The sequence below is a fragment of the Phoca vitulina genome, unplaced genomic scaffold, assembly GCF_004348235.1.
Source record: "Phoca vitulina isolate PV1807 unplaced genomic scaffold, GSC_HSeal_1.0 scaffold6, whole genome shotgun sequence".
Lineage (NCBI taxonomy): Eukaryota > Metazoa > Chordata > Mammalia > Carnivora > Phocidae > Phoca > Phoca vitulina.
In genome coordinates, this window is record NW_022589709.1 from 46,665,961 (window position 1) to 46,678,683 (window position 12,723).

Consider the following 12,723-nt stretch of genomic DNA (forward strand, 5'->3'; position numbering starts at 1 on the left):
TGAGGTAGCCATCACAGTTAGGACACACAACCAACCAGCAACATAAGCAGAAAGGTAACAGGAAGATTCTAGTAATGAGAGACCCTGGCTGCCTTCCACCTGCATGTCTTAAGGAAACCAGGCTATCTTCATGTCCTGTGCTGACGGTGGGGGTGCACACATGCACAGAGGACACGGAAGAAACTAGAAGCCAGGGCAGACTAGAAGCCTGCCTGAACTCTGAATGTGCTCCCCAGCCCACATACAGATCATTCAGGCGGTGGAAATCTTAGTCCACCCTTCATGCTCTGGGTGTTGGAGCATAACTGACCAGTCATAGCCCATGAAGCTATACATAAATGTAATGTTGAGAGAAAGAAGCAAGACTCAAAAGAGTACATCTTTTTTAGGCATGAGCTGTGTATGCTTCGCCGAGGAGCTGGAACTATATCCTGAAGTAATGAAGAATCAATGAAGGATTTAACCAGGGAGTAATGGACTGGAATTGCATTTTATAAGATCACTTTGATAGGATAGAAGGCAGGATGGCAGAGGGCAAGATAAGACACAGAGAGCAAAAATAACAACCTGAACCAAGACTGTGGCAATGTAAAGGAAAGCAGAGGATGCAGAGGTGAGTCAGTATGAAAGATGTTTAAAGGGGGAATAAACTGATGGAATGATCCATTAGGTTTAGGTATTGAGATGGAGGAATGTGAAAGCCTTCAGCTTCATGGCCTGAGCCAGAAGGATGGTGGAACCACCTACTAAAACAAAGAGTTCAAATGAGGAAGTTGAAAGATGATGAGCTCAGGGTTTGATTACATTGAGCTCAAGGTTCACAGAACTCTAATCTGTGAGACTGCTAATATCATTAAATATGGGACCGTAGTGGTCCAAAAACCCGAGTTCTCACTCCAGTTCTAGCTCAAACTTGGGCAGGTCAGTTGTTATTTTGGTGCCAAAGTCCATCGTTGATTCAAGTTATCTTCATACAAAATGAAGAAAATAATACTGCCCTATATACTTACAGGAGTGTCACGAACATAAAAAGAATGCTGTAAAATAAGAATACATTTGATTGCTGCTATAGCACACAATTTATCCTGGAAATTGTAACTAATAATATGACCAAAATGAAGCCATAAATATTGGGAAAGAAACCATATTTTCACTATGTCAGATGACATGGAAAGCACCAAATAATTATTTTTAAAAGTACTAGAAGTAGAAGATAGTTCATTTAGGTAACCAGTTCCAAAAGATACCTAGCAAAATCAATCTTTAAAGTGAAAACTTGGGACACCTGGGTGGCTCAGTCAGTTAAGCATCTGCCTTTGGCTCAGATCAAGATCCCAGGGTCCTGGGATCAAGCCCCACATGGGGCTCCCTGCTCAGGGGGGAGTCTGCTTCTCCCTCTGCCTGCCACTCCCCCTGCTTGTGCTCTCTTTCTCTCTCTCTCTGACAAATAAATAAAATCTAATAAAGTGAAAACTTATTGGGGTGCCTAGTTGGCTCAGTCGGTTAAGTGACCAACTCCTGATTTCGTCTCAAGTCATGATCTCGGGGTTATGAGATTGAGCCCTGCTTCAGGCTCCATGCTGGGCATGGAGCCTGCTTGAGATTCTCTCTCTCCCTCTCCCTCTCCTCCTCTCCCTCCATCCCACCTCACCTCTCTCCCTCTCTTAAAAAAAATTTAATTAAAAAAAATAAAGTGAAAACTTGTTTTCCTAAAAAGTAAGACAAGGTTATAGATACGTAATTTCACTCCAAATTTATAAATTTAAAAGAATAATCATTAAAATCCCAATAGGTAAATAGACATATGAGGAAATTCACCAAAACAACCACAACTGTACTAGGGTAGTGTGATTTTTTTATTATTTTTTTCCCCTATATTTTTACAAATATCCATGATAATAATATTGTCTGTAGTTGAAGGCCTTTTCCAAGGCTTTAGAAATAAATAAATAAATAAATAAATAAATAAATAAATAAATAAATAAAATTTTTTCAAGCTCAAATTTCAAATTAAAAATAACCCATAATAGGTCAGAACACATAGGTGAATTATTTAATGAGAGAGAATGGCTCCCCAGCCAGCAAGATTTGCCTGTAATCTGACAGCAACCAAAAGAGAGACTGGCCAGTCATTAAAACTTAAAAAAAAGAAAAAAGAAAGAGAGAGAGAGAGATCAGTGAAGGAAACATTGGCAATGTCCACTGCACAGTTCAAGTGAGAGATTCTTACCCTACAAACCTAAAATTGCAACTTCTCCTCAACGGTAAGACTACCCCTATTGCAGAGCAAGATGTATGCCACTCTCAGATTATGCCATTAAATATCTCAGTTTTACAACTACACATGAGAATTTGTATTTATTCTGTGCTCATACAATTGTGAATAGCCCATCTACAAAGCAAAAATGAATCATCATGACAGGAGCATTCTAGTTCACTTGACAATTTTATTTATTATAAATTAATAAATTAGACTCTATATACTCTCTGTCTCTCTCTCTCTGTCTCCCTCTCTGCCCCCCCCATATATATATAAGCTTTAAAACCTGAGGGTAAGATAATGTTGGGCTTCATAAACTCAACACTGTAAAGATAACTCTCCACAAGGCTTTTTGTTTATTTGTTTGTTTTTAAAGGTTTTATTTATTCATTTGAGAGAGAATGAGAGAGAGAGAGAGCACGAGAGGGAGAAGCAGACTCCCTGCTGAGCAGGAAGCCCAAAGTGGGACTCCAGGATCATGACCTGAGCCAAAGGCAGTTGCTTAACCAACTGAGTCACCCAGGCGCCCTTTTTTTTTTTTTTTTTAAGATTTTATTTATTCATATGAGAGAGAGAGCACTAGAGGGGGACAGTCAGAGGGAAATCCACAAGGCTTTTTGAAAAACAGCCTGCCACCCTGCCCAGTAAACTCAAACATCACTGTTAGCCAAGAATGTGCTTTTAATTGTTAAGCATGCAAAATTACTATCACTATTTAAATTTTATTTATAAATTTGTGAAGTATTATAGCTTTTCTTTCTCTGATACTCTTGATAATCTTTAAAAGTGATGTTCAAAAATATTTAATTCACAAGTGATACACTTGAACTTGTTCTTCTTGAAATGACTGCTTAAGATTTGTATATGCTTAAGTGACAAATCATATCATAACACACAATAAATTATGAATGAAAAATCTAGTGTAACTGACTATGATTCAATGTTTATTATAAAAACACAGCAAGCTGCTCCAAGTGCATTTTTCTCCTAATCTGCAAAGATAAACTAAAAAAAACCTACTTTAGTCTAATCAAGATACTATTTAATACAATATATTTAATCTTTATCTAGTGACATTTGGGCCCAGAAATAATATTTCATTAACTCACAGTGGATGGCTTAAACAAATACAGCATTACACCAAAATTAATAGAAGTAACATGCTCACAACTTCCCTAAAAATGATTATTAATACAGTGACATATAATTTTTTTAAATAAGCTAGAGGAAAAAGAAGAAAAGTTAACCAAAAATTAAGTATTTCAAACCAACAAATGTATTTGTTACTCACATAAAGAAACATGGTATCTAAGAAACCTGTGAAAAATGTCTATTTCTTTTAGTAAACCTTAAAATTGTCATTTAACTTCAGCAAAGAATCTATCTAAGCATATTATATACACAGAGATCAAAAAAATGGGTGCTTAACATTTCACTTTTGAAATAAAAATCACTAATTCCAACAATTCAATGTATAAATATCACAAAGGTGAATGGATAAGCAAAGTAACTGTATTTAAAATGCTAATTCCATTATTTACTCTCTAATTTGATTATGTTTCTGATAAGAAATATCTAGTTGGGTTTATTTATTATCAGCAAATTTGAGACATGGTGAAGAACTAGTCTTCTCAGATATATATGGAAAGCATTTTTAATCCTCTTTAATAATAGAAATAAAGAAGTGAAATCTCTTAACAGAATGAGGCTATGCAATTCAAGATGTCATCATCTAACAGAAATTCAATCCCAATTCTCTGTTTAGCTCTCTACTTCATAAAACCCAAATCAAAATTTGTAGAAATAATAGATAAACTTGGAAGACATTATGTTAAGTGAAAGAAGCCAGTCACTAAAAGATAAATGCTGTATGATTCCACTTATATGAGATACCTAGAATAATCAAATTCAGAGAGACAGTAAGCAGAATGGTGATTACCAGAGGCTGAGAGGATGGGGCAATGGAAATACCCATTAGTATTTAATGGGTACAAAGTTTCAATTTTGCAATATGAAAAGAGTCCTGGAACTTGGTTGCATTAACAATATGAATGTACTTAAGTCTATTGAACGGCACACTTAAAAATGGTTAAGATGGTAAACTATATATTATGTGTATTTTACCACAGTTTTAAAGATTTTATTTACTTATTTATTTGAGAGAGAGAGAGTGAGTGCACGAGTGGGGGAAGGGGCAGAGGGAGAAGAAGCACACACCCTGCTGAGCGGGGAGCCCCATGAAGGGCTCCATCCCAGGACCCCCAAGACCATGACCTGAGCCAAAGTAAGACGCTTAACCAACTGAGCCATGCAGGCACCCAGCCATAATTTTAAAAATAAATTTAAAAATTGTAGAAATTTAAAAAAAATCATAGAAATAATATGTCTTTGAGACTTTTCCTGAGTTCATTCATTAATTTTAATATATAACGAGAAATAGAGTGCACTTGAAGTACCAATAATTTTAAGACAGGGAAAAAAGAAAGCCAAGCTAATTATATTGAGATATGTTATATCACTTTATATATGCTAGAGATGTTTTAAAACAGTATGTACCTGGCTGTGAGTTGATAACTGTGGGAGTTAGATGACAGGCACATGTGAATTCATTATACTATTCTCTTTACTTTTGTACATTTGAAATTTTTTTATAAGGCATTTAAAATAAAAACAGCTGTAAGCAAAGTGTGAAATTCAGGAGGGCAGAAGTATTGATGGGAATGGCAAGGTACGTTTTCTACCAAGATAGTGTTAAAAGATGGAATAAAGTAAAATATTGAAATATTTTAAAATCTATTTTTAAAAATATGAAGTTGATGTAATTAGAATAATGGTAAAGGGTTTTTAGGAAAAGCAATGTGAACTTAACCAGAAAGACTACTGAAAGGAAAGAATTAAAAAATCAACTTAAATTTCTAAGAATAAAATGAAATTGTAAAATTTTACTCTATCTAAATTAGGAAATAAAAGCCCTTTCAATCAGCTGTTCCTAAGCTGTAAAGAAAGTAATCAAAATATTTCTGGTGTGTTGCTACGTAAATTTCAAAATATAATCAAGTAGGTTTAACTAAAGATGGAATTAATTGGGGGGGGCTTTTAGTTCTTTAACAATAACATACAAAATAATCTAGGATTAACTGTATAAAATCCAATCTCAATATTTGTAGACTATTTTGTTTACAGTATCTGAGTATCTCTCTTCCTATTTTTGCTATACAAAAGTGAGAGAAGAAAGTTGAAAACCCATGGGAAATTATTTTATCAATAACCTATGAAAGGTCAAATCACAGAACTGAGATACTAAACTAATGTACTCATATTTAGTAGGTAAAAACAAAAAATTTAGAAGGCAAGTTGCTTTGAAGTTTTAAACTCTGCACAAATCGCCAATGGGGATCTAAATCTGAAATAAGGCTAAGAACATTTGTAATTATTAATAAAGTTTACAGTAAAGCGTAAATTATGACAAAATAGAAGAAAAGGAAGCATATATGTAACATACATAAAAGTAAAGAGAAAAGTACCAAATTCAAACCTATATACACATTACCCATATTCAATACATAACAATATTTTGCCACATTTGCTTCTTCTATCCCTGATTTTTTATTTTGTTAAGCTAAATTGGTGTCATCTTATACTTTACTCCATAATCAAATATCCGTAATTGTCTTTAAAAAGGTCCTTTTACAGTTGATTTGTTTGAGTTAGGATCCAAATAAGGGTCACAAATTATATTAGGTTATATCTCTTGAATTTCTTTTAATCTAGAGTATGGTCTGAACTGTTGCCAGTTCAAGAACTAATTGTTGTCAGTCCAAAAACTGTTACCGGTCCTCAAATTCTTTGTTATAGGTTAATGAGATAAATTCAGAAAAGAAAAGTAAGGACTTAGAAACTTTCACAGTAAGTTGACACTCCAAACATCCTAGTGCATGGTCAGTGGACCTATGACCCTGAACCAGGCTGGTGGTCCTAACCCTCCCATGGTGACTAGGACCACCTACCGGTCGCTGCCCAGAAAGGATTTTTTTTTTTAAAGAGGATGGTGTGGGGGGCAGGAGCAGAGGGAGAGGGAAAGAGAGAATGTAAAGCAAGCTCCATGCTCAGCACGGAGCGCGACATGGGGTTTGATCTCACGACCCTGAGATCATGACCTGAGCTGAAATCAAGAGTCAGATGCTTAACTGACTGAGCCACCCAAGCGCTCTCAGAAGATACTTTAAAAACAAAACAAGCTTGGTCTTCAATACCAGATAGTTAGAGATGCAATCCTCTCCTCACTTCTTTACCCAACCATTAACTTTTTAAGGAAATTGGGTCAGTTGTCCTTTAGATTTCTGGATTTCTCTATTTGTTTCCTGTGGTGTCAATTAACTTGGTTCTCTATCACTTGACTTCCTTAATTGATTCTATTCAGCCACAACATTTTGGGCAAGAATATTTCATGGATTGCACTCTGCGATTCATATTATAAAACTTCACCAAATATATATTATCTGAATGTACTATTTTTAGTAATGCCGTGATTAATCACTAGGGTTCAGGTGATGATAGTTCAATCCCTCCTTTGTAAATTCCCCATCAACCTTTCACCTAATAATTTCATCCACTGATTACTGCCACCTAATTCATTTCATTAGGCATTGAAAAGTAATGATTTTCTAATTCTACCATCCTTTCTAAATTTATCAGATGGAATTCTGGGGGAAAACAGTTCCCTTATCAAATTAGTCTATTTAGTTACCATGAAATACAGATAATACAGGAAAGGTAAGATAAATGCTTATTTCTTTCCTTTTGATTAACAATTTTCAAACCAAAAATATTCAATGAGTTAGGTTTGGAGACTCTTCTATTCCACTCTCTCCTGTGTTTGTTCATTCTCTATCTCTCTTTCTAACATTATGAACTGATGGGTTTTTAAGATACTTGTATTTCAGAGGTGGCTGAAATGGATGACTCAGTCAGTTAAGCGGCTGCCTTCAGATCGGGTCCTGATCTCAGGATCCTGAGATCAAGCCCCATGTCAGGTGCCCTGCTCAGCAGGAAGTCTGCTTCTCCCTCTCCCTCTGCCCCTCCCTGCCACTCCCGCCTCATGTGCACATGCACTCTCACTTGCTTTCTCTCAAGTAAGTAATTAAAATCTAAAAAAAAAAAAAAGAATGTTTTCATTGCATGCATTCATTGTTGTTTGCCATCTTTTGCTCTTCTTCTTATCCTGGAGGACTCAGTATAATACACTAAAGACCAGCACAGTATATTTGGTGGTAAATAGATTTTCACAGAGTTTTCTGAAAACTTAACTACAATTTCATTTATAGCATTATTTCTAAAATAAAAGATACTGAAAATTTCAAACAACCAGCTAAAAATCATAACCATAATATGGCTTTGCATGTGCCAGAAACTGTGCTAAACTCTTTGAATGTAAATCCTATTTAATCTACACAACTACCATGCTGTATGGTGGCTATTATTTTTATTCCTATTTTATAAGTAAAAAAAATGAAGTTTAGAGACCTTAAGTTACTTGTCCAAAATCCAGCTCGTAAATGGTAGAGTAAGGATTTATAGCCATGTCTAACTCTGAACTCCATGCTCTTAACGAATATCTTTAATATCTAACAGACCATTAGGTTAAACAATGGCTCTCAACAAGAGTATACTACCTTCCTGAGGGGTATTTATAAACAAACCTGAAGGTATGAGTGACAAATGTGTACTCTTTAAAGGAGGCTCTCTATATAGGGATAAACAAGATTCTTTTTAAAAATAGCTTCCAGGAAAAAATATAATAAATAACTTTCAGGGGCAGAGGGAGGCATTACAAAGGTATAAAAGCAACCTTTTGGGGGTAATGGATATGATCACCCTCTTGACTATAGTGAGGGTTCATAGGTCTCACCTATGCATAGCTTGTTGTTTCCCAATTATACCTCAAAAACTATTTTTTTAATAAAATAAAAATAAATTTCTGGAACCTATAAAGTAAAACAATAGTATAAGTATTCTCTCCAAACAGTCCAACAAAAAGAATGAGATAAAGACTGAAGGTTTGAAGGAAATAACCAAGTGACTGATTTGTAATTTCCTTCATAAAAGTGGTCCAGCACTGCAGAATTTAAGTGGCAAAAATACAAACCTACCAAAATTCACAAGAGAGGTATCTGCTTTGCCAAGTGCCCCCTTTACTAATTCAGATCAACAGCATGCACTGAAGCAGGGCTGGGTAAGAAACCACAGTTATACCACACACATGCCCAATCCCAGAAATCATCAACTGGCCACTCATATCCCACATTTTATTCATCACTAGCATGTTGGGTTTGGTCCTGACTATTTCTGAAAAATGTTTTTTAAGTAGTTGCCAATATTTGAAAATTTAGAGATTTCTCCCCCCCCCAATCTTTTGGGGGGAAATATCTTTACTTTTCTTGAAAGGTCTGGTAACCCTTGGGTCCACGTTCCCAACCTGGCAAGAGGACAAGCACTCTGCTCAGCACAGGCCTTAGGACTCAGTGTCCATATTGTCTTGTACATGGCAGCTTGATCCATTTATGTTACCATGCCTGGACTCCAAGGCTTTTGAGTTTGTAGTCCTTGCCCTAAGGTTACAAAGATTTTCTCTAAACAGTGTTTTGTTTGTTTTGGTACTATCTATGGGCTCACCTCCACATTAAAAAACAAAAACAAAAACAAAAACAAAAAAACCTGCCCTTAATTAGAGGTGCAATTCCAACTCCAAAGGGTAGGTAACTTTCCTAACTGAGCAGGCAGTAGCAACAAACAAGAAGCCAAACATAGCCATACCCATCCCTGAAGCAGAGGCCGGACAAGAATAAAAACAAATCCTGGAAACTAGTTCTTGGCACACTAGCTTCAACAAATTCAGTGAAGAAATTTCTAACAGATATTTCTATTATTATGAATCTCCCTCCTGGAGACCCTCCCCAGCAACCCCCAACACGCATGCGCACACGTACACACATACACACACACACACACACACACACACACACACACACACACACAGTCCCATCTCCCTCCCTAACCTCTTCCTCCCCCATTCTACTAGGTCACTGAAACAGTAACTACAGTATCTATTATTCTACCTCCAGCATAAGACAAAAGAAAATTTCTTTTTAAAAAAAATTTGTGGAAAGGAAAGGAAAAGTTTCTCAGGAATAACCATACAAATTATTACAGGTCAAAAGGGATCAGAAACCTACATTCATTCAATGAATAAACAGCCAACATTTAAAAAAAAATCATTATATATCAGAAACATTGATATTAAAGTCGGGATGGGGACACCTGGGTAGCTCAGCCAGTTAAGCAGCTGCCTTCAGCTCAGGTCATGATCCTAAGATCCTGGGATCAAGTCCCACATCCGGCTCCTTGCTCAGCAGGGAGCCTGCTTCTCCCTCTGCCTGCTGCTCCCCCTGCTTGTGCTCTCTCTCTCTGATTATAAATAAATAAATAAATAAAGTCGGGATGAAGGCAATAAAACATGAATAAAGAGGAATAAAAACTCAAACACAATAGCAAACAAAATTATAAAATACTCAGGAAAAAGATTAATAAAAGGTACTAATAATAAAGTCATGTTATCCTGGAGCAGGAGATGCCTTAGGGGCTTATGAACTGTCCAATCACTAACTTAAAGAGTGGGGCTGGAGTCTCCCATGATACCTCCCCACTCCCGCCCCATGAAAGCTTAGCTGGCACATGACCCAAAGGGAAATCATGGCTTCTCTCTCCGGTGACACCATGGATCGGATCAAAACCCGCATTTCTCTGCCCTACTTCTGAATCATAGGAATCAGCTCAAAAGTATTCACATTTCTCAGAGTTCATATAGCAAATAGAGCCAATAAGCAGAAAACAGGGAATCACCACTTTTTTAGGCATCAGATTAAGATATCAAGTAGAGAAAATTTATCCTCTCAGAAAATTATCTCAAGGGACTCTTAAAGAGCTTTTGGCAGAGAATCCTTACTAAGTGTATGTATGGAAGTAGATGAGTCCATAGACCTTTTACATTATTATTACTGAATAGAACCAAAAGAAAGAATGCTTTGGAATGTGTTTATATTATTAAGAAATTTCCAATTAATTCATTCTTCAATATTTCAGACTTTGTGATTGTTTGACTATGGTTTGGTTTCAGGATTATCTTTCCACTCTCTGGACAAAAGTACTTTCCTAAGAAAATTAATAGTGTAAATAAATGGTTTGAAGCACCACAGAAGCATCTGTTTACATTCAGATAATTAATATGCTAAGCATTCTTATCTATTAAATTAAAGCAGGTCACCTAAGGACTTTTCTAGATAATACTTCATTAGCCTAATTATAATGAGTATATATAGTTGAAACCATAAAATGGACATCTTTTTTAAAACATTCTTCAATTTAAGCCTTTTACTAAATCAAGCTAGCTTTCATACATTAGTTTCAATTACTGAGGTTTTTTTTAAAAGATTTTTATTTATTTATTTAACAGAGATAGAGAGAGAGCACAAGTAGGCAGAGCGGCAGGCCGAGGGAGAGGGAGAAGCAGGCTCTCTGCTGAGCAGGGAGTCCAATGCAGGGCTCAATCCCAGGACCCTGGGATCATGACCTGAGCCGAAGGTAGCCGCTTAACCAACTGAGCCACCCAGGCACCCCTCAATTACTGAGGTTTTATACAGCCAAAAAAAAAAAAAAAAAAAACTTCATTAAAATAGAAAATAAAAGTTTCTGTTCTTACCTTCGAAGTTCTCCATTCCCAGCCATCACCTATCTGCCGTGAATGTTTAATGAATTCTGCACAAAAACGCTGGAATGTTTTTTCTCCAAAGAACTCATCTTCTTCCATACTAATTGATAACTGCAATATAAAAACTAAGTATAAGCATGAGCTGTAGAATGAATGCTAAAAGGAATTCTGCTAAATCACTTACTTCTTTAAACAAACCAAAATTTGGGACATAGAATGGAAAATATCCTCAGAGCCATTCCAAAAAAGTGCTATGTTCCCATCTTTCTCACTCATCCCCATTTCTTAATCAGAAAGAAAATGTGATCAACATGAAAACTTAAAACCTAGATTTATAACAAATACACATCTATGGTTCAAAAAGTTAAATCTGTCCATAAATTTAGTTTCAAGAGCTTAATTTCATCTCACTTCTTCTAAGCTAATGCTTCCAAACAATCTCCTCAGAGCTTCCTTCTCTACTTTCTACCTTACTTTGCTCTTACGTAGATAGTGTGGCAGTGCTTAGTAGATCTGCACTGTTCTTCACACTTTATTAGGAAGTTCAACTCACTAACAAATTTTGTTCTAAAGCCCGAAAGTTTTGTTTTGTAAGGTTATGATCATCTAAGCAATTTCCTACTTTATCGAATCTACAAATGTAACAAATCAAGGAATAGCCACATATTTCTTATATAAATCCGTCCAAACCATGAACCATTGTTTATAAAAAGAGAATTTTAGAGCTAAAAGGAAACTGGTAAATTATATAGTTTAAGACCCTTGGTGAGAAAAGTTTGACCAAGTGAATTCCTACATTCTCCTCATTGGTGATAAGCATCATCAGGAAAATTAGCACTTGTTGATTGCTTACTATGTCGAGCACTAAGCTAAACACTTTACCTCCCCGTTTAATCCTCACACAACCCAAAGACTGCTGTTATCCCCATTCCCAAAATGAATAAAAGAAAGTAATCTGCTCAAGCAATGCAAATGAGAAAGGATTCAAACCCCAGTTTGGCTACCAGGCCAATGATCTGTCTATACTAGCTGATTCTCAGTACAGTGTTCTTTCTGATTATTCAAATTTAGTATGACCTGTAGAAGAATTTGTTCATTCATCCAAGAAACACATACTGAATATCTAGAGTAGGTACTGTGCATAGGTGAAGGTTAGACATACAAAATGAAAAATATATATATATATAGTCCTTGCCTTGTAAGAGCTCACATTGTAATGAAGGGAGATAAGCAATAAAAATCATTACAGTAGAAACTCTCTCAACCAACCTCCATTCAACCAACTTGCCAGGTTAACTGACATAATATCCATTCCCTCAGTAAACACTGATGTCTACAACATGCTGATCATGAGCTCCTCTGCTCCCATCAGTTGAGTTTATATTCACAAATTTGTATATTATAAATACATGCTTTAATTAAATGCTACATAAACCAAACCAATAAAATACAAGTAAAAAAGAAAAACAACTGTTATTTCTATGATTTAATGCCTTGGAAAGACTTTATAAAGGTAAGTCTCGGGCACCTGGGTGGCTCAGTTGGTTAAGCGACTGCCTTCGGCTCAGGTCATGATCCTGGAGTCCCAGGATCGAGTCCCACATCGGGCTCCCTGCTCGGCAGGGAGTCTGCTTCTCCCTCTGACCCTCCCCCCTCTCATGTGCTCTCTCTCTCTCTCTCATTCTCTCTGTCTCAAATA

At 36.1% G+C, this 12,723-nt stretch overlaps 1 protein-coding gene across 8 annotated transcripts in view; it reads right to left on the reverse strand.

The window, feature by feature from the left end:
• The window catches only part of ATG10 (autophagy related 10), a 228,416-nt gene that overhangs the window by 204,635 nt on the left and 11,058 nt on the right, over positions 1–12,723 (reverse strand). For 7 of the 8 annotated variants that reach the window (XM_032404073.1, XM_032404071.1, XM_032404067.1 and 4 more), the window contains exon 2: positions 11,016–11,135. In XM_032404073.1, coding sequence (XP_032259964.1) covers positions 11,016–11,135 — 120 coding nt within the window. Of the gene's footprint in view, positions 1–11,015; positions 11,136–12,723 lie in introns of those variants that run through there. The other variant, XM_032404068.1, reaches the window with a different exon arrangement.